Source organism: Pristiophorus japonicus, chromosome 14 (assembly GCF_044704955.1).
Source record: "Pristiophorus japonicus isolate sPriJap1 chromosome 14, sPriJap1.hap1, whole genome shotgun sequence".
Classification (NCBI taxonomy): Eukaryota; Metazoa; Chordata; class Chondrichthyes; family Pristiophoridae; genus Pristiophorus; species Pristiophorus japonicus.
In genome coordinates this window covers 82788561-82811577 of record NC_091990.1, presented here as the reverse complement: position 1 = coordinate 82811577, position 23017 = coordinate 82788561, and the positions used below count along the sequence as shown (strand labels likewise).

At 46.8% G+C, this 23017-nt stretch overlaps 1 protein-coding gene across 9 annotated transcripts in view; it reads left to right on the top strand.

The window, feature by feature from the left end:
• Positions 1-16157, top strand: part of LOC139279957 (low choriolytic enzyme-like) — a 630591-nt gene extending 614434 nt beyond the window's left edge. For 7 of the 9 annotated variants that reach the window (XM_070899317.1, XM_070899318.1, XM_070899311.1 and 4 more), the window contains 2 exons: positions 5250-5481; positions 14557-16157. In XM_070899317.1, coding sequence (XP_070755418.1) covers positions 5250-5481; positions 14557-14675 — 351 coding nt within the window. In that variant the 3' untranslated portion in view covers positions 14676-16157. Of the gene's footprint in view, positions 1-5249; positions 5482-14556 lie in introns of those variants that run through there. The other 2 variants (XM_070899312.1, XM_070899319.1) reach the window with 2 other exon arrangements.
• Positions 16158-23017: the final 6860 nt, after the last annotated feature.

Sequence of the window (23017 nt, the reverse complement as noted above, 5' to 3'; positions counted from 1 at the left end):
TGTTGCAGTCCATGTGATGAAGGTCCCCCCACAGTGCTGTTAATTAGGGAGTTCCAGGATTTTTACCCAGAGATGATGAAGAAATGGTGATATATTTCCAAGTCAAGATAGTGTGTGACTTGGAGCTGGTGGCATTCCCATGCGCTTGCTTCCCTTGTCCTTCTCGGCGTTAGAGGTTGCGGGTTTGTGAAGTGCTGTCAAAGAAGTCTTGGCAAGTTGCTGCTGTGTATCTAGTAGATGGTAAACACTGGTTAGCAGGTTATTGGTGAGTAAATGCTGCTTGATAACTGTCAACGACATCTTCCATCACCTTGCCTAACGATTGAGTGTCGGCTGATGGTACGGTAATTGAGATTTGTCCTGTTTTTAGTGGACAGGACATATCTAGGGAATTTTCCACTTTTTTGTGTAAATGCCAGTGTTGCAGCTGAAACAGCTTAGCTAGAGGCACAGCTAGTTCTGGAGCACAAGTCTTCAGTACTGCAGTTGTCAGAGTCCATAGTCTTTGTTGCATCCAGTATGCTCAGCCGTTTCTTGATGTCGTGTGGAGTGAATCAAATTGGTTGAAGCCTAGCTTCTGTAATTGTGGTGACCTCAGGAGGAGGCTGAGATGATCTTCCACTTTTGGCTGAATATAGTTGCAAATACTTCAGCCTTGTTTTTTGCGTGCTGGGCTCCACCATAATTTTGAGGATGAGGATGTTCATGGAGCCTCCTCCTCCCGCTAGTTCTTTAATGGTCCACCACCATTCATGACTGGATGTGGCAAGACTACAGAGCTTTGATCTGATCCGTTGGTTGTGAGATCACTTAGCTGCCTATAGCATGCTGCTTCCACTGTTTAGTATGTATGTAGTCCTGTGTTATAGCTTCACCAGGTTGGCACCTAATTTTCAGGTACATATGGTGCTCCTCATTGATCCAAGGTTGCTCCCCTAGCTTGATGGTAATGAGGGCTATGTCGGGCCATGAAGTTACAGATTGTGATATAATACAATTGTGCTGTTGCTGATGGCCCACAGTGTCTCATGGATGTCCAGTTTTGAGCAGCTAAATCTGTTCTGAATTATTTAGCACAATGGTAGTGCCACGCAACACGATGGAGGGTGTGAAGATGGAAATTCGCAGTGGTCAGTTTCACCAATACAGTCATTGATCTGCAACAGGTGATGACAAGGTTAAGTAGGTTTTTCCTTCTTGTTGGTTCTCTCATCCTCTGCTGCAAATCCAGTCTGGCAGCTATGTCCTTCAGGATTCAGCCAGCTCAGTCAGTAGTGGTGCTACCAAACCACTCTTGGTAGAATCCCCAGAGTACATTCTGTGCCCTGTGGGATAGCTCTCTCAATTCTGGCCCAGGATTTTGCAAGATTGACTAGCAGATCCGAATCATGTCAGAATCCGATGCCAGTTTTATTGTTATATTTTTTCGTAGCGGTTTGATACAACTAAGTAGCTGAGTGCTGCCCTTTTCTGAGGTCAGTTAAGGGCAAGAATAGTAGGTTTCCTTCACTAAAGAATCAGATGGGTTTATAAATGATCTGGTTGTAAAATAGTTACCATTACTGATACTAGCTTTTTTATTCCAGATTTACCTAATTAACTTAATTTAAATTCACCATCTGCCATGATGTGATTTGAACTCACATCTCCAGATCACATGTCCAAGCCTTTAGATGACTCATCCAATAACATAACCACTATGCAACTATATCCTACTTGTGCTCAAGTACTTTTTTGGTGATTTAAAGAATGGTGAACAAACCAGTTGCTTGCAGACATGGGAGAACCAGTAAGCCTTCCTCTTGACATTGAGCATGACCAGGAGAATAAGAGGCTATGTGGAGTCGGACAAGCTGCCAGAGGAGGGAAGAAGAGGGGGAGAAAGGCTCTCAGCAGAAGGCCAAATCCGTAGAGGGTGTTTCGGGAGCAATTCTCATACCTGAACTTGACCAACGACTAATGCTTGCGACATCTGCGTATCACTAAAGAGAGCATCACTGAAATCTGACACCTGCTGCAGCCACAACTCCAATCTCAGAGCAGGGCAAGGACAACATTGCCTGTGGCTGTCAAGGTGACTGTGCTTCTGAACTTCCATGCATCTGGCTTCTTCCAGGCTGCTGCTGGAGATGTATGCAACATCTCTCATGGAAAGAGAAACAACTTCAACTCGTTCCCTCTTACCAGAGAAAAGATGGCAGAGCAAGCATAAGGATTTGCAAGCATTGCAGCTTCCCCATGATGCAGGGTGCCATTGACTGCACGCACATTACTTTGTGTGCATCTCATGTCAACTCTGCCATGTACCTGAACTGAAAGGGATTCCACTCCTTCAATGTGCAGCTGGTGTGTGAGCACAGGCAGTGCATCATGCAGGTAAATGCTTGGTAGCTGAGCAGCAGTCACTGCCACTCTCCCGGCGTTGTGCTTCAGCAATTCTAGTACTCTGTTGGAGAGCAGATTGCTGGAATGCTGTGATGCCCTGGAAGCCCCTTTGAACAGTAGTTTCTAAAGCCATGATGGCAGCGGTCTGAGCTTGCATGGCAGCAACCTGAGATTGCATGACAGCAAGCTGTGAATCCATGTCAATAGTCTGAGTTTCCACTGCAACACCCAGATGGTGGATGTTGGGTGGATGCTGCTTGTGCTGCAATAGAAGCTGAGATATTGGCCTTCAGATACTGATGGACGTAGCCACTTGTTCCATGTTGGAAAGGATGGGCTCCATGTTGGAAAGCCCTGTGTCAGATACCTACATGCTCCGTGACATTAAATGCAGGCTTTCTGGCAGAGTTTTCTGTGTACCAAGCATTTGGGTGTGTACACCTATCAGCCTTCTTCTGTAGCCTGGCCCATCAAATATATCATCTGAGTTCTCTGCAGCACAATTAGTGTGTGACCTCGCTCTCTGAGACCTGTACTATCCATCCCCCTGCCTTGGCTGCAGCGTACTGGTGTCTCATCATGTGCAGACCCAGCTTTCTCTATCTATCCTCTAAATTATGCGCAGTGTCAGTATCTGAGTTGGTGACTGCGACTGTGAAATTGCATGACTGTGTCTCTTGATCGTCACTGTCATCGCATTGCCTGGGCAGGTTGCAATTGTTGGGTATCTGAAAGGAAAAAAGGTCAAGGGTAGTGTTGTGATGTAGGAAGAGGAGAAAGTAAGAAGTGCATGATTACACCATCAGCAGCTTCTCAGTCAGAAGTGTTTGTGGAATGAGGGAGAAGTGGGATCAGAGAAGGAGGATTAGGTATGCAGATACCCTCATCTTCAATCACTTCGGCACCACTGGTGACCGCAATGACCCTTCCCATAGACTGGTGCCTTCAGCACCATCTCCTCCATGGGGGTTAGAACATGAGGGATGCCTCTTGCCTTCCACTTAGTTCTTGCTGCCTCCAGTTGTGTGCCATATTCTCCTGGAAGAGAGGGGGAAGTGTATCAGTGAGTGTCATGGGTGATGTGGTGTCATGGTTGAATAGCTGGCAGTGTGTGAAAGATGTCAGATGTGGGTTTGAGGCTGCAATGGTGCTACATGTGTGAAGCTGAGGTATTGAATCCTGATTGATCGAGATTATTGGTAGGTGAGTGATGGGGGTGTGGATTGAGCAATGGCTGAGGCAGTTGATAGGATACAACAGTTGAAGATGCATCCACTGAGCTTCACCACTCATGTGAGATTATTAAACTTCTTTCTGCACAGCATCCATGTTCTTGGGGCTATACTCCTGGCATTGATCTCCTCGGCTATCTCTTGCCACTGCCTCCTGAACAAGTGCCTGGATGCCCCCTTGAGATACAGGACATCTCTCTTCCATTCCACCTCTTCAAACAAGACTTCCAGTGCAGCATCTGAAAATCTTGGTGCATGCTCTGGCCCATGTTCATCAATTGTTGATTGTTGCATAGCACACTATCCCCAATGATTTCAACACCTCCAGCAGCCACAATGCACCTCCCCATTAAGAGGTACAAGCTAGTTTTAAGTACTGCAGGCTAGCTTTAAAAGGTGCAGGCTAGCTTTAAATAGTGCCAGGCTCTCACAATATTGGGCCCCCTGCTGATGCACGCACCCAATGAACAGTGCGGGGCATGCAGAAATCATAGTAATGCGCAGGCAGCACAAATGTTGGTGTTCTGTCTGCATTTCAATCAGTGCATCGTGAGCCCTGCGCCCCTTTCTGGGGGGTTATCCAATTAACAGTGCTTTAGTTTTAACTGTATAAGATAGAAAATACAGGTGTGTCATTTTTAATGAATAAATTAATATGTTTGCATTAAACTCCTGTATTTGCAATGATAAAATTGTGTGTTCCTCATCAGCTCCATTATATAATCTTATATGGAATGTTTTAGCATATTATTAGCACACTTCCCACATCTTTTAACATTCATTTCAATTTCCTCAAATATTTTAAACACCTTGGAGGCAGAACTTGGTCCCGCTCCACGAGCTATATTAGGCTTACCGCCCATGAGAGGAACTACAGCACAAAATATCATGCTGCATTTCCTCTCGGGGCGGGACCGAGGCACAAAGCCACGTGAAGTTTGCAGCGCTATGCGGTGGACTGCGTAGTATTGCCGCATAGACAGGGTCCTTTCCTTCCATTAAAAGCCAAGCTGCCGACTCCGCGGGCGGGAAACGGGGCCATTGCAGGACCAACAAGGAGTGGGGTGCTGTGGCAGCAGCCCGGCACACACGCGGAGTGCCAGGCTGCATCATCGCGGCATGGACCCTGCAATCTTCAAACAAGAAGATTGCAACTGGTAAGTCGGCGATTTCTTTTGGCTGCCACACCTCCCCTTTAATTTTCACCCATGAACGGCATACAGCCTGGTACGCACCCCATGAAGCTGTCGCTGTCATCACCCGCAGCAGTGTCACGAGGCACTAGTGAATTTATTGTTTGGGGTGAAAACGGGTCACTGTAATGGTAATGATGTTGTCATCGCCAGCACAGTGGCGTGGGGCAATACTGATAGGACCGGGGCGCTATCGGTTACCGCTACCACTAAATTCCTGTGGAATTTTGCAGGAGGTGGTAGTGGTGCCGTACCGAGTTGAAAAGTCATTTGCGCCCATTAGGGCACTAATGGGAGGTGCAAACAACCCGAATGTTTCCCCCCTTGACTTAAATTCACTTTAAATTTATCATGCAGTCATGACTGGAAAGAGTTATTCTAAATTAAAATCTATTTGTAAACTGGCATAATGCAGTTAAATTTTCTTATTATTTTATAGATTACCTTGAAACTTGAAGAATTGAAGTTTAAGGACACCAATAACAGTGCAGACAATAAGTTGGTCATTTATGATGCTGCTAAATCTCCTCCTGTTATTCTGGGAAAATATCATGGACAACTGTCATCGCCAGTAGACTTAACCTCCTTTGGACGTACTATTATAATAGAATTTCGGCACAATCGGTCACGACCTGTCTACGGATTTAAAATATCGTATAAAAGTATTGTGAGTAAGTGTTCAAAACACGCAAACTTATAGAAATCAATGTGTCCTCTGTTGTTACAGAAGTCAACCTCTTTGGACAATTTGTTATCCTTTCTACAAGGTTTTTTCATCTAATTTGCCACTAAATTTTCTCCTCTATATCCATCTCCTGAAAGTGTTCATTTTTTACTTGTATACAGTTTTACAAATACCAGGTGTCCTTTGCTCCCAAGTGTTTTTTTCTCAAATATGAGCTTTGATAGCACGTGTCAACAGACCAGATCAACTGTTGGAGAACTTCAGAATCAACCCCTCATCCAGTGTCCTCACACTTCCAGAAGGGATCACTGGATAAGTAATTGGAAGAGGAAATCCTAGGCTAGTTTGCATTTCCTAACTCAACAACGTGGAGACCAATTGTACTGCCAACTGTTGCTTATCTCACTCAGCTCTTATGAGCTGGCCCACCAGGGAATTCAGTAATATGCAGTTCAAAGCATGCAACCTAAAATGAATATGCTAACAGGCACTACCTCCTGGGTATTGATGGTCAGCAATTCAAGAACTTTATCATGATGAGGGTGGTATCATTGTCTGTGGTGGCGACATTTAATAGCGTGCAGCCTTGGAAGGTGCAGCTGGATCTTCTTACCTTGCATCACCCTGGAAGACCATCTAACAATTTTTCAGTACTGCGTGGTCACAGATGGCGTGTTAGAATAGGCACCTATTGCTCTGGTCAGCTTCTATTGCCCTGAGCATTTCTCCTTGGAGGCCTGCATCAGTCTCTTCCAAACAGAGCCTCTCTCCTTTGCTTGACCACCGCCAGCAGCATTTCCATAGCTGTATTCAAGAAGCAGCAGACCCTGTGCCCTCCAGCTGACCTCACAGATACTTTAAACTGCTGCATACCTTTAAATTCTGTATTAGTACATGATTCCACTCCAGCCACCCACCCCACCAAAGGACAAGCTCCCAAGTCAAGATGATTCTAACCTGGAACTCAATATTTTAATGAGGGTAATAAGTAAGAGCAAAATATTAGAGCAGTTAATTAAATTAAAGGAGAACAAAGTGTTGGGACCGAAAGGGATACATTCTAAAATCCTAAATAAAATGTGGAGAGAAATAGCAGAGGCTGAAGAAATTATATTTCAAGGTTCTATTGCAGGTGTATGTGTGCTGAGGGACTGGAGAATAGCCAATATAATATCCATTTTCAAAAAGGGAGACAGAGCCAGCCCAAGCATTACAGGCCAGTTAGTTTAACATCTGTGACAGGAAAACATTTGGAATGTTTAATTAAAGGTGACGTTACTAAATATCTAAATGTAGATAAAATGATTAGAAGCAGCCAACACAGATATCAGAAAGGAAGATCACACTTGACAAACCTAATAGAGTTCTTGGAGGAGATGCCATATGGTGGATGGGAGAAATGCAGTGGATGTGGTGTACAAGGACTTTCAGAAAGCCTTTGACAAAGTGCCACACAGGAGACTATTGGAAAATATTAAAGGTCGGAATTAGAGGGAGGGTACAAAATTGGATGAAAAACTGGTTGAAGGGAGGACACAGGCTAGAAGTGAAGGACAGTTTCTCAGAATGGTTGGAAATGGGTAGTAGTGTCCAACAGAGTTCTGTCTAGGAATGCTTCTGTTCACTGCATATATTAATGATACAGGGCTAGAGAGAGTAGTGCCCAAATTTGCAGACAAAATTAATGTAGGAGGTTTAGTAAATAATTTTGAGGACCAATGGAAGTTCCATTACTGACATGGATTGAGAACTGGTTGTCAGACAGGAAGCAAAGAGTAGGAGTAAATGGGTACTTTTCAGAATGGCAGGCAGTGACTAGTGGGGTACCGCAAGGTTCTGTGCTGGGGCCCCAGCTGTTTACACTGTACATTAATGATTTAGATGAGGGGATTAAACATAGAAACATAGAAAATAGGTGCAGGAGCAGGCCATTCAGCCCTTCTAGCCTGCACCGCCATTCAATGAGTTCATGGCTGAACATGAAACTTCAGTACCTCCTTCCTGCTTTCTCGCCATAACCCTTGATCCCCCGAGTAGTAAGGACTTCATCTAACTCCCTTTTGAATATATTTAGTGAATTGGCCTCAACTACTTTCTGTGGTAGAGAATTCCACAGGTTCACCACTCTCTGGGTGAAGAAGTTTCTCCTCATCTCGGTCCTAAATGGCTTACCCCTTATCCTCAGACTGTGACCCCTGGTTCTGGACTTCCCCAACATTGGGAACATTCTTCCTGCATCTAACCTGTCTAAACCCGTCAGAATTTTAAACGTTTCTATGAGGTCCCCTCTCATTCTTCTGAACTCCAGTGAATACAAGCCCAGTTGATCCAGTCTTTCTTGATAGGTCAGTCCCGCCATTCCGGGAATCAGTCTGGTGAATCTTCGCTGCACTCCCTCAATAGCAAGAATGTCCTTCCTCAAGTTAGGAGACCAAAACTGTACACAATACTCCAGGTGTGGCCTCACCAAGGCCCTGTACAACTGTAGCAACACCTCCCTGCCCCTGTATTCAAATCCCCTCGCTATGAAGGCCAACATGTCATTTGCTTTCTTAACCGCCTGCTGTACCTGCATGCTAACCTTCAATGACTGATGTACCATGACACCCAGGTCTCGTTGCACTTTCCCTTTTCCTAATCTGTCACCATTCAGATGATAGTCTGTCTCTCTGTTTTTACCACCAAAGTGGATAACCTCACATTTATCCACATTATACTTCATCTGCCATGCATTTGCCCACTCACCTAACCTATCCAAGTCACTCTGCAGCCTAATAGCATCCTCCTCGCAGCTCACACTGCCACCCAACTTAGTGTCATCCGCAAATTTGGAGATACTGCATTTAATCCCCTCGTCTAAATCATTAATGTACAATGTAAACAGCTAGGGCCCCAGCACAGAACCTTGCGGTACCACACTAGTCACTGCCTGCCATTCTGAAAAGTACCCGTTTATTCCTACTCTTTGCTTCCTGTCTGACAACCAGTTCTCAATCCACGTCAGCACACTACCCCCAATCCCATGTGCTTTAAATTTGCACATTAATCTCTTGTGTGGGACCTTGTCGAAAGCCTTCTGAAAGTCCAAATATACCACATCAACTGGTTCTCCTTTGTCCACTTTACTGGAAACATCCTCAAAAAATTCCAGAAGATTTGTCAAGCATGATTTCCCTTTCACAAATCCATGCTGACTTGGACCTATCATGTCACCATTTTCCAGATGCACTGCTATGACATCCTTAATAATTGATTCCATCATTTTACCCACTACTGAGGTCAGGCTGACCGGTCTATAATTCCCTGTTTTCTCTCTCCCTCCTTTTTTAAAAAGTGGGGTTACATTGGCTACCCTCCACTTCATAGGAACTGATCCAGAGTCAATAGAATGTTGGAAAATGACTGTCAATGCATCCGCTATTTCCAAGGCCACCTCCTTAAGTACTCTGGGATGCAGTCCATCAGGCCCTGGGGATTTATCGGCCTTCAATCCCATCAATTTCCCCAACACAATTTCCCGACTAATAAAGATTTCCCTCAGTTCCCCCTCCTTACTAGACCCTCTGACCCCTTTTATATCCGGAAGGTTGTTTGTATCCTCCTTAGTGAATACCGAACCAAAGTACTTGTTCAATTGGTCTGCCATTTCTTTGTTCCCCGTTATGACTTCCCCTGATTCTGACTGCAGGGGACCTACGTTTGTCTTTACTAACCTTTTTCTCTTTACATACCTATAGAAACTTTTGCAATCCACCTTAATGTTCCCTGCAAGCTTCTTCTTGTACTCCATTTTCCCTGCCATAATCAAACCCTTTGTCCTCCTCTGCTGAGTTCTAAATTTCTCCCAGTCCCCAGGTTCGCTGCTATTTCTGGCCAATTTGTATGCCACTTCCTTGGCTTTAATACTATCCCTGATTAAATGTAGTATCTCCAAATTTGCGGATGACACTAAGTTGGGTGGCAGTGTGAGCTGCGAGGAGGATGCTGTGAGGCTGCAGAGCAACTTGGATAGGTTAGGTGAGTGGGCAAATGCATGGCAGATGAAGTATAATGTGGATAAATGTGAGGTTATCCACTTTGGTGGTAAAAACAGAGAGACAGACTATTATCTGAATGGTGACAGATTAGGAAAAGGGGAGGTGCAAAGAGACCTGGGTGTCGTGGTACATCAGTCATTGAAGGTTGGCATGCAGGTGCAGCAGGCGGTTAAGAAAGCAAATGGCATGTTGGCCTTCATAGCAAGGGGATTTGAGTACAGGGGCAGGGAGGTGTTGCTACAGTTGTACAGGGCTTTGGTGAGGCCACACCTGGAGTATTGTGTACAGTTTTGGTCTCCTAACCTGAGGAAGGACATTCTTGCTATTGAGGGAGTGCAGCGAAGGTTCACCAGACTGATTCCCGGGATGGCGGGACTGACCTATCAAGAAAGACTGGATCAACTGGGCTTGTATTCACTGGAGTTCAGAAGAATGAGAGGGGATCTCATGGAAACATTTAAAATTCTGACGGGGTTAGACAGGTTAGATGCAGGAAGAATGTTCCCAATGTTGGGGAAGTCCAGAACCAGAGGTCACAGCCTTAGGATAAGGGGTAAGCCATTTAGGACCGAGATGCGGAGGAACTTCTTCACCCAGCGAGTGGTGAACCTGTGGAATTCTCTACCACAGAAAGTTGTTGAGGCCAATTCACTAAATATATTCAAAAAGGAATTAGATGAGGTCCTTACTACTAGGGGGATCAAGGGGTATGGCGATAAAGCAGGAATGGGGTACTGAAGTTGAATGTTCAGCCATGAACTCATTGAATGGCGGTGCAGGCTAGAAGGGCCGAATGGCCTACTCCTGCACCTATTTTCTATGTTTCTATGTTTCTATGTTTCTCTTGTGGCCTAAAATGACTTCCTATTGCATCCTTTTAATTCTTCATTAGGTAAGCATGATGTCTTGCTATCTATTTTTCTCGGCTAAGCTGAATTGATATCCTATTCATGGAGGAGGTTCTCCTGCTGCCCAAAGCTTGTAAGGCTTCAGTTTGAGCATTCAGGGGGCTTGCAAAGACTGGTATAGTGCCTTCTGCCATTAAAAGCTGTCCTGAAGATGTCCCTAGAGCTGCCGTTTGCTCCAAGATGGACTGCAGAATTTGGAAGCCTTGCAATAACACCCCACATATAGAGGAGTTGGACTCCTCTACCCTAGCTGTCACATGTCAGAAACTGGAAAGCACTCTCCAAAAAGACTCCAACTAACTTGCATGCTCAGTGGGCATTTTCTGAAAGGCTAAGCTCAGTTCATCACCTAGTCAGTTGCCTAATAGACTATTTATGTCTCTGGGAAGAGTGATGTTTTTGAATTGGTGCGTAAAAGATCCAGTGGTGTGATGCCAGGTGAGGTGTCTGGGAACTGCCTGCAAAGAACCTGTTGGTTTCTTCATGGGCCATGCCAGTGAATACGCAAAGAAGCAACACGTGAAACTCTGCTGGACTTTAAGTACAGTTACCGAGTGCAAGCAGCAAGTATGCTGCATCATTTTGCAGGTTATAGGGTAGTGCATCTGATCAGAACAATAAGCAAGTAATAAGTTTTGTGCAAAGTATGTGCAGGGATATGTCCTCCTTTACCATCTCCAGCCTTCTGAAGGTCATCATCACCTTGTCCCTCCTGGTAGTAGCTTTAAACATCTACCAACACTACAGCCAAGTTGCGTGTACTGTTCCATTTGCATTAATGTAGGATGCCACTTGTTGCTATGCCGTTCTAGCTGGCCTCACTCACCACTGGCAAAACCACCCACTACACCAGGATACTCCTGGGGAGAAAAGATAACCCTAGCTTCCTATTTCCACTACCAACCATCTCCTATATACCTTTCCCAGGCCCCTCAACTCACCTCCAATGTGCACGGAGCTCATCGAGCTCTTTGTTACTAAGATTCAGACCATTCATTTCACTGCCACTGCTGCTTCCTCGCTCCACCCCCAGAGTCTCCCCAGAGTCTCCCCTGCACTCGCCATGATCACATATTTTTCTTTTGTTACACTCTTATTTCCCTTCATGCTCTCTCCAAGCTCATCTTGTACAAATTACTCACCCCTGCTCCCTTGAACCCATTCTCACCAAACTGCTGTTCGCCCAATTTCCGTTCCTGGCACCCATGCTAGCTGACATTAGAAGTGGTTCCTCCTCCTCAGGTATTTTCTCCCTCCCTTTCAAAATCACCATCATCATCCCCTCTTTAAAAATCCTCTCAGCCCTTTTATCCTTGCAAGTTACAATCCCATCTCCAACTTCCTCTTCCTCTCCAATGGCTTCAATGTGTTGTTGCCTCCCAGATCCATCCCATCTTTCCCACAACTTCATGTTTGAGTATCTCCAATTAGGTTTTTGTGCCTGCCACTGCACTGATGCAGCCCTAATCAAAGTGACTGGTTTAATTCAATATGGTTGCAAATATTCAGGTTTTAGAATTTTCAAAACAATGAGAATACAAGGAAATATACAATTCAGAAGGTTCATGAACCTGGTACTTTCTGTTAGGGATATTTACTCTGTACAAGCAAAATTACACCCTTGCTTCCTTTTAAACTCTTTTTTTTTGATATGGCACACAACACTTTAAGTGTGGGAAGTTAGGAAATACAGCAGAGCTATCTGAATTTCTCAGTGGATCTGCAGCAGGAGCATAAAACTGCTCAAGGACATACCTCATTGTCTCCTTTCTTGGTTCTCATTCTCATTACTTAGGCCCGGTGACATAGAATATGCTCACCCAGGCATATTGAAACAAGATAAAAACGGAGGCCGTATTTTCCATCATTTGAATCTTTGCAACCCTGAATGCCAAGGATGCCTTTTGGTCCAGTTTTTCTATGGCAATGGCACAGAAACATTTATCGGCCATCCCCAGTTACTGTGATCAGGTGGTCGAAACCTTTTTCAACTGCTGTAGTCTTTGTTCTTATGGTGCTCTCAAGGCAGTGTTTGGAAATTCCAGGATTTTTGAGCCAGTGGTGATAAAGAAATAGTAGTATATTTGTCCAAGTTCGGATGGCGGGACTGACATATCAAGAAAGACTGGATCAACTGGGCTTGTATTCACTGGAGTTCAGAAGAATGAGAGGGGATCTCATAGAAGCGTTTAAAATCCTGACGGGTTTAGACAGGTTAGATGCAGGAAGAATGTCCCCGATATTGGAGAAGTCCAGAACCAGGGGTCACAGTCTAAGGATAAGGGGTAAGCCATTTAGGACCGAGATGAGGAGAAACTTCTTCACCCAGAGAGTGGTGAACCTGTGGAATTCTCTACCACAGAAAGTTGTTGAGGCCAATTCACTAAATATATTCAAAAAGGAGTTAGATGTAGTCCTTACTACTAGGGGGATCAAGGGGTATGGCCTGAAAGCAGGAATGGGGTACTGAAGTTGCATGTTCAGCCATGAGCTCATTGAATGGCAGTGCAGGCTCGAAGGGCTGAATGGCCTACTCCTGCACCTATTTTCTATGTCTATGTTTCTATGTTTTGTGATTTGGAAAAGAACTTGGAGGTGATGGTGTTCCCATTATGTTGTTGCACTTTTCCTGCATGGTGTTTCAGTTCACAGGGCTGGGAAGCGCTATGAAAAGAAGTTTCATCAGGTTCTGCAGTGCATCCAGTAAATAGTACCTACTGCAGCCATAGTATGCCGATGGTGGAGGGGTAAATATTGAGTTCAGTGGCAGGAGCACTAATCAACCAAACTTCCCTACCTTGAATAATGCTGGGCTTTGAGTGTTGTTGCAGTTGCAATCATCCAGTTTAGTGCTGAGTATACCATCACTCACCTGATTGAGTCTTGTAGATGGTGGGCAGGCTTTGAGGGGCTATCACAGAGTACCCAGTCTCTGCCCTACTTTTGTAGCGATGATTTTGATTTGACTGGTCCAGTTCAGTTTTGGGTCAGTGGTAACCATCAGGATGTTTATTGCAGAGCTTGTGGGGGTGCTGGGTGGGGTGGGGGGGTGGGGGTGGTGGAAGGGCTCTTGATGATGGTGGTGCCAGTAAAAGTCAAAGGGAGATGATTGGGCTTTTTCTTGTTGGAGATGGTCATTGCTTGGCATATATGTTACCTGCCCTTGTCAACCCAGCCTGGATGTTGTTCAGATCCTGCTGTAGGCTGGGATGGGCTGTCCCATTAGCAGGGCAGTTGTTAAGGGCAAGTAACATCGTACAATCATCAGTAAACAGCACCACTCCTGATCTTATACTACAGGGAAGGTCATTGATGAAGCAGCTGAAGATGGTTGGGCCAAGGATGCTCCCCTGTGGAACTCCTGCAGCAACGTCCTGGGGCAATGTTGATTAGCCTCCAAAAGCCACAACCATCTTCCTCTATGTCAGGTATGATAGCCATGGAACGGTTCTCTCCTAATCAGTTGAATGCTGTCTTGATTCCAAGGACAGAAACGTTCACCTCTCCTGTGGTATTCAGCTCTTATGTTCCTACTGGCAGGGCCTGTGTAACTAACCACAAAGCAATGGATTACACAGGTCAAAGAAGAAACTGAAAATGTCTTAACAGTTTGTCCCTTTTAAAAGCAGTATGGGAGCTGCCTACATCCTTGCACTGTGGCAGGCCTCCAAAGCTTGTCACAGCAAAACTCTGTTCCAATCCAGCCAAGGAGTCCACCTACAATATCGAAATGACCTGAAGACCAGAAGCTCATCCAGGGTTGGGGGCAGGTGGATGTCCTGTCTTGCTGGAGACGGGTCCCAATTCTGCAGGAATTAAAAATCTGGGCTCATTTTCTTTTATAACATTAAGACAAATAAACAGATGTGTGTGCATGTTTGTGTCATAAAAATATTGCTGTAAATACACAGTAGGCCAGTCAATATCTGAAAGGGGACATGGATACATTTTCTCTTTCAGATGTTGACTGACCCGTTGAGTATTTCTATACTTGTTGAAGATTTTCAGCATTCAGTTTTTATTTATCTCTGCTAAAAATATATTATCAAGTTCAATGTATTTAGATCTTGGAAACCTTTGAAAACAATTCCAAAGTTTTGTTTCTTTTTTTTGCAGATAAAAATCCTCCTACAATTTCTGGAGCCTCTCATGAGGGGAGTTACTACAATAATGTTACTTTTGTGCCATGCATCTTTCTGATTTTTTTCATGGAGAATCTAATTTTTGTAAAATGACCAGAATACTGTTTATTATTGCATGTTTCTCGGGTTCTAGGTTATGGAAATTTTACATCTATATGTTTGGCCAACAATTAACATACTGTATTCTTTGTAACTTTATGCAAGTTCACCCATAGCATTTAGAACAACCGCTCTGACAGTGCACAGACAGATACTAAGGATAGGAATACAGCATTTTCATCTGAAATCCATAGTCATCTGAAATCCATATTCATCGGAAATCCATAATCATCTGAAATTGCTCTTGGCTGTTTTAACAAAACCGTTTGCTAATTTATTTCCAGTGGGGTAACAGTTCCATTCAAATTGCCAGGAGTGAAATTTCAGATCAATCTGCCAAGTGTTCCTACACTCTCATCTCACAACATAATTTCAGACTTAATATTTCTTAAGTTTAGAACTCAACCTACTTTTATTATCTATCATAAGGTCAATGGCCTGCAATTTGTGATGGGTAATAACAGTGAACGAATAGCGCTCACTGTTATTACCCCTTTGAAACTGATAGTAATTTCAGGATGTAGCACATGCGCATCCTAACACGGAAATCCTAAAGTTGCGGTCAGTCATTCAATGCACGAGGCACTGACTACGCTGTGGTACCCCATCCCCATAGCCGGCAATCAGTGTAATCAGTGAAACTGACAAAAACTTTGGCTCTTCCCCAGTAATATCGCTGTTAAATATCCCATTGAACGTTAGACCTTTTTGGATTTTTTTACAGCATATTGACTGCTAAACAAACGTTATGGTCCTGAAAAACTAATTTTGATTTTGTGGAGTGTCAAATTTATCCATTTTAAGAAAAATTACCATTTTTAAAACTTAATTAACAAATGGTTTTTTTTAAGTTTGTTCATCTTTATTTCAGATTTACCTTTTCCCCATGAAAAGTCAGAATAAAAGGAGCTTGTTCACTTCCTGGTTCCTTGTCTGTGAGAATTTTGCATTGTGATTAGTTGCTTTGACAGTGTGTTGATGTCACAGCAGCTCGTGCTATGCATTGCCCACTGCACTGCACTGATGTCAATTGAGCGACGAATTCTATAAGGGTTATAACTGCAAATCGTTCTCAGAGCCTATGGCAATATCAAACAAATATACTTGAGAGGGTGTAAAGAAGCTATGTCTCTAAAGTAACTGGGGCTATTCACATAGTGTTTCAAAATCACTTGCCTTTTCTTTAATTGCAATAATTGAAAATTCAAAATATCTAATTTGTAATTAATTATTTGACATTACATTGTTTGTCCTTTTATGTGACTCCCAAGAAAGGGAGGTGAATGAGCCACTTGTTTTCCTTGAGTTCCTTTGACTCCAAAATGAACAGAGTGATTGGCTCCAAGGATTCCACTGTTTGGAATCAAATCAGAAATTCTCAGTTTGCTGGAGCCAACAATGATTTCATATGGAGGTGAAACTGGCTCCATTGCTTTGATTTACTAACATTGTTGTAGTCACTCATTGCCCTACAGAAAACAGTTTATAATATTCTAGTTATAAAGTTATTTGCGAATAAAATGATACTTTAAATAATGATGTTCTCTTATGTTTTAGAGTTTTCAAAGCACACAAGAATGCAAGTAACTAAGGAACAAGTATGAAAATATGGGTTCGGGTCAGATGGCCAATTTACACCCTGTCCAATTTCAATCATAGATGGGGTTAGTTTAGGGGATTTAACAGTAAGCACACTCATGTTTGGAGCAAGTATCAGGCGAAAAAATTACCGAATAGGTGGGAAAACTTCTGGGAAGGGAGGGAGAGCAACCCAAAGACATGGTCCATGTAATAACGTAGATAAAAGTATAAACAGAAAATGTTGGAAATACTCAACAGGTCAGGCAGCATCTGTGGAGAGAGAAACAGAGTTAACGGGAAGGAAATTTAACACCCAAATATGGGTGAATTTGGTTTGGGTGGGAGGTTGAAAAGCTAAGGGGACGCAAGACACTTTTCGCCTGGGGTGGGGGGGGTGGGGGGAGGGGGCGGATGCTACCAGCTCCCGGGAAATTGCCCAAGAGTTTGTGAAGCCACTGACACCACAGCGCTGCGCCCATTGGGTAGCACCCCAGGCCACCGCACAACCAGCGATGGCGTCACCGCCGTGCGCAGCGACCCCTCAGCGCCGCACGCCAATCCCTTTCCGCCTCGTGGGCAAAATTGCCACTCGGACCGCGAGGCTGTTGCAAGCTAGGTTGCGAAGCTGGCCAACATCTGCTCACGGGGCAGAATTTACAGGGGAGGTCACCATCACCCTGCGCATCTTTAATGTTCTGCTGACTCTTGTCATTGTGCAGCCCGGCACTCTGTTTTGGGTGCCAGGCTGCAACATCGGGTGCACCACGCTGCCCTGGTGATCCGGTGGCGGCCATCAGAGGCCTTGCAGAGTGCACAGCGGCCATCCCCTTTAAGGGAAGGGGAGTGGCTTTGATGTATGTCAGTGCTGCGTGGAGCATCCGCGTACCGATGAACAACTCACCCCATCAGCGCCACTGGAACCGCCCCTAAAGGAAGTTGAGCACATTAGAACTTCTGCGCTGGGCGCAGGAAGTCCTGGCCCCAGCTAGTTACCAGCCCCAATATAGATACAGGGCAATTTTGCATCCGAAATATCTAAAACAGGAGCCCAACACACCTCACTTATGGTTTTAACGCAAGCTAGCTGAGGAGCGGTCGACCAATCAGCTCTCAAAGTTGGTCATTTAAATATTTTAAAGAGGCTGCGTGCTTTCATTTTCACCGCGGTTCTATTTTTAACCACAGTTGTCCGGGTTTCACTGGCCTCGGGAATCCTGGCAGATGAAAGGAGGTGAGAAGGGCTGAATCCATGAGGTAAGTCCCTGTGGGTCAGGAGGAGCAGGAGTGTTTCCTCCAGGCCAAACATGCTTAGCTGTAAACCTCTCCCCCAACCACAATTTGCCCCCTTGACAACCATATTATCGCCTCCCCTGCGATCTTCCCCTCGGCCACCATCTGCCCCCAGCCACCATCTGCTCCCGACCACCAGCTGCTCCATGCTGACCACCATCTGTTCCTCCTGACCATATTTCCGCCACCTGCATCGCCACGAGCGGTCAACGGACACCGCCACCACCATCTGTACCTCCGACCACCATCATCCCCCATGAGCTCTCCCACCACCCCCACCCCCACTGGACCTACTTATGGGCCTGTGGGCAGGACACCTACAGAAAAAAAATTAAAGACGTCAGTTTGTGAAAGATGTACTTCCGGATTTCCTGTTCCTAACTCCATTTCCCTGCAATGAACACGCCCCATGTAATATAGATCTCTCCCTAGTGGACTACTGCTGCACTTAGTTGACTACTGTGGTAATGCAACCACTGAGGTACATAATAAAAGGATCATGTTACAAAGTCGCATGACAAATTCCTATAGAGCCATCTTGTGTAAGTGTGTGTTTGTGATGTCGTAAAGTATATATCACTTGGTGACATTTCTGGAATCCTTAGCTGAAATTTTTGTGCATGGATGTTCCAGCCAACCAACAGAGAGACTTTGAGAAGTTCTTTCTTTTGCAGCACAGCTAAAAATCCAAGGTAAATTTCAAACACACTTGGCTGAACAGTCAGAGTCCAGATGGCTGCATCTATGGAAATAATAGGGTGCTTGGGTGAGTTCCATCATGACTGAGACACATTTGGAGTATATGTGGAGTGGCTAGAAATGTTTTTCACCGCGAATAGTATCGTCGAAGTCCCCGACGATGAAAACTGTAACCAAGTGGTTTTAGAAGAAAGCGGGCTATTTTCTTGGCTAAAGCAGGCCCCGAGGTGTATGAAACCCTGAAAAAGGTGCTTGTTTCCATCAAGCCAATGGACACGCAACTGACTGAGACCAGCACTACAGTCCTGAGCCTCTGGAAATTGCTGAAAGTTATCATTTTGGAACACAAAATCAGTTGAATGATGAGAGTATCAATGAGTACATTATAGTTTTAAAAAAAGCTATCCATTCACTGTCATTTCAGAAACATTCAGGACCGAGCAATGTGTGACTGTCAGACAACCTAGGTAAATCGCCTGCAGGTTACAAGTAACAGGCAGTGGGCCCCAAGGCCTCAGCAACTGGCCAGAGTAACAGTAAATTGAAGTCGTGCTATCGGTGTCTGGGACAACACATTGCTGAAAGCTGTCCAGTTGTGAAGGCAGAGTGTTTCTTCTGCAAGAAACTTGGGTCTCTTGCGAAGGCATGCCGACTGAAGAGTAAACTGATGTTCAATGCTAGAAGTAGAAATCGGCACAAACTACACAGCATTGAAGAGAAGGAACAGGACGAGAAGGTTCCGGAGATACACGTCATCAGAAGCACAAGGGTACCTAACATAGAAACATAGAAATTTACAGCGCAGAAGGAGCCCATTTCGGCCCATCATGTCCATGCCGGCCGATAAAGAGCCGCACGGCCCTTGGTCAGCGCCAAAAAGACTACATATAAACCTATGAACAATGATGGAAAGGCAAAGAGGACCCAACCCAAACCCCAGTCCGCCTCACACAACTGCAACACCTCTTATACTGAAAACATTCGACACTCCACCCCAACCGGAGGCAAAAACGAGTTAAAAACCCAGGCCAATTTAGGGAGAAAAAATCTGGGAAAATTCCTCTCCGACCCATCCAGGCAATCGAAACTAGTCCAGGATATCACCCTGGCCATATTCTATTCCCTGCAGTACTTACCATTATATCTGCGCCGTCCAACAAAAGATCATCCAGTCTAATTCCAATTACCAGCTCTAGGTCCATAACCCTGCAGGTTACAGCACTTTAAGTGCTCATCCAATCATTTCTTAAAAGTGGTGAGGGTTTCTGCATCCACCACTCTTCCAGGCAGCAAATTCCAGATCCCCACAACCCTCTGTGTAAAGAAGCCCCTCTCAAATCCCCTCTAAACCTTCCACCGACCACCTTAAAGCTATGCTCCCTCGTAATAGACCCCTCCACCAATGGAAATAAGCCCTTACTATTCACTATGTCCCGACCGCTCAATATTTTGTACATCTCAATGAGGTCTCCTCTCAACCTCCTCTGTTCCAATGAGAACAAACCCAGCCTATCCAATCTGTCCTCATAACTAAGTTTGTCCATTCCAGGCAGCATCCTAGTAACTCTCCTCTGCACCCTCTCTAGTGCAATCACGTCCTTCCTATAATACGGCAACCAGAACTGCACGCGGTACCCCAGCTGTGGCCTAACCAAAGAATTATACAATTTAAGTATAACCTCCCTGCTCTTATATTCTATGCCTCGGCCAATAAAGGCAAGCATTCCGTATGCCTTCTTAACCACCTTATCCACCTGGCCTGTTACTTTCAGGGAATCTATGGACCAATGGTGGAGCTGTTGGAGGCGTGCCCTGATCATTTGGAGCCTGGAGCAGTGAGAGAAGGAGCTTGCTGCTGTTGCTCCTGCCTGGAAGGCCTTTGTGAGACCTGTGAAACAGCCCAGGAAGAGGAGGAAGGGGCTTACTACAATTCCAATTCATCCAGAGGGAGAGGAGGAGGGCAGAAAATTCAACAAACTTTATTACTTTTACAAAGAGTTGGAGAGAGGGGGAAAAAGAACAACAACTATCCAGTGTGGAAGGAGGGAAAGACTTCATCATGAAAAGGAGGGTGTATTTTGGTGCATTCCCCTAAAGACTTTGTTGTATCGGTGGGGGGAGGAAAGAAGAGCATTTCGAGGGCCGGAACATCGCGGGGTGTGTGTGTGTGTGGAAGTGTGTGTGGGGGTCTTGCTTACAGCTAGGCCCCACACACCACTGAAGCACCCCTCCCCCATTGCCTAGCCTGGGATAGCTGGAGCTACCTGGCTGAAGAATCATTAATTACCCTATTTAACATCGTTGGGAGTGTGTGCCTGGGTGGCTCCAGCTGCCCCAGGTGAAGACATCTTCACCTACCCGAAGACCATCTACAAAGACTGTGTTTTTTTTGCCATCTGGGGAGTGCACCCCAAGAAACACCCATCCATCGCTGTGAGGGGAGACCTGCCCTCGCAGCTTCCCTCTTTCCCACCCCTCTCTCTCTTTCTCTGTCACTCTCTCTGTCTCTCCCCTCTCTCCCTGAGAGCCCTTTCCTCCTAATTGGAAAAAACAATTAAGACAACTGAGCAGAGGGAGCAAAGCCCCTCCCCAATTGTCAACTAGGGGAGAGGTGTGCCTCATTGTGAGCTCCTCTGCTCATACACTTAAACAAGGCCAATTAAAGACCATTAAGGCCTGTGACTTTGGGGTGGGTGTAGCCCTTAAAGGGACCCCGTGATGGTGACCCCATCCATGCCGGTGGCAGGGCCAGCTAAGACGTATGCGCAGGCGGCGTCCATATCCACGGCGCCTCCTGCGCCTCCTGCTGCCCTGCCACCATTCAGACTTATAACAAAAAAACACGGGGTCAAGAGCTACACTCACCCCACAATGAGCATCAAGGAGTGCGTGCGGGCAATGGCTGGGATAGTCGGCCCTTCGGCCATTGTCGCAGCCTCCAAGATGTCTGGGAAGGCTGTATTCTTCCTGGGGTCGGAGTGGGCGGTGTCCCTGGACCTTGAAAAGGGGCTCACGGTGGGCGGGACATTCCTGCCGGTGGACCCTCTCGAGGCCACCGCGCAGAGCGTCATCCTTTCTAACGTTCCGCCCTTTGTTCACGCTGGGCTCCTCCTCCCTCACCTACACCCATACCGCTCGGCTTCAGGAAGAGCAGCCTGCGCCACGTCTTCTCCTTCCTCCGCCAGCACTTTGTCCGGCTGGCGCGGGAGGAGACGACAGAGGGTAGTTTTAATGTGGTGCACGAGGGGACTGCGTACCGCGTCTTCTGGACATCGGACGGCATGCGGTGCCATGCCTGTAGGGAGGTGGGGCATGTTCGTAAGAACTGCCCCGCCTCCAATGCCGCCAAACCACCGAGGGCGGCCAAGGGTGGCGCCGCCGCCACCCCTCCCCCTAGTAGCGTCCGCGTGCCGGGAGCTGTGGGTGCGCGGGCATTGTCGGGGGCCTTTGTTTTCACGGCCTCCGGCGGGGGGGAGGGTGAGCGTCCGATCGGAAAGAGGGTGCGGAGGAAGGCGAAACATCTCAAGGCGGGTCCCCTCAGTGCGCCAGACAGTTTGAACACCGCGCTCAGCCCAACCCTGTCATCGGCGAGCGCGGGGTGCCCTGAGCCCGTGCCCGAGCCCGTGACCAATACCGCAGAGGGGCTCAGGCGCGGGCAAGATAAGAAAAAGGGGGGAGTGGAGCGGGAGGCCTCGGCAGACATGGAGGTCTCCCTGCCTCCGCGCACCCCCAGGAACAAAAGGAGGCGCCGCTCCAATGAAGCGGAGGGGGAACAACACCCCTCCGCGGAGGAGTCGGTGCCCGCCGCGTCCCCCGCGTCCCCCACCAGCGCCCCAAACTGCGCCGTAGGTGAGAGGAATCTGTCCCCGGGGAGGGTGGGGCGGTCGAGGCTGCCCAGCCTCTGCCTCCCGGGGATGGCGTGGAAGATCTGCCTGTCATGGGGGGCGCGGGGCCAGTGGAGGGATGCGTTGCCACCGGGTCGAGATTCCCGGGGACTGAGGTGGGCGGGGCCGAAAAGGCCGAACCTGAGCCCGCCCAGCCTTTATCCAACTTCCCCCGGGACTTGCTTGACTCGGCAGAAAATGAAAATTTAAAAAATTTTAACATACATCCACACGCTGGGCCGGGGGGTGGCGGCGGGGAGGGGGAAGAACACCAACCCTCGCCCCCTACTTTGGAGCTGGGGGACTGGGTAGACCTGGAGAATTTCCTAAACCAGGTCTCTCCGTGTTCCCCGGTTCCTGGGGCGGAGGAGGAACACCTTCCGCTGTCGCTTCCTGACCCAGCACCGCTTTTAAAAGAGCCCAGTGGGGACTACTCTGCCGACGATCCTGGGGGTGGGATCGGGGCAGAGCCAGGGCCGGATGGAGCAGCCGGGCCATTTGCCGTACCTCGTGCGGTCGACAGGCCGGCTGCTGGCGGCAACCTCCCGGAGGGGGACGGGGACTCGGTGGGGGACGAGGGAGAAGATCTCGAGTCCATCGCCAGTGAGGCGGTGGATCTCCTCGTGCCCGCTGCTGAGTCCCCCCTCATTCCTGTAAAGGAACTCCAGGACTTTTTGGTCCAGAGCCAGGGTCGCCGCAACCGAGCCCATCTGGCCCTGGAAAAATGGTCCGAGCCGGGGCTGCTCATCGCGTCCGTCCGCGCCGCCGCTAAAGCCATGGCCGCAGGCGGGCCCTTATCAAAGGCGCAAGGCCTTGAGCTGCGCCGGCTCAAAAGCTTCCTCGCTGGGCTGCTGAAGGAGTGGAGGTCAACAAACGACTCCT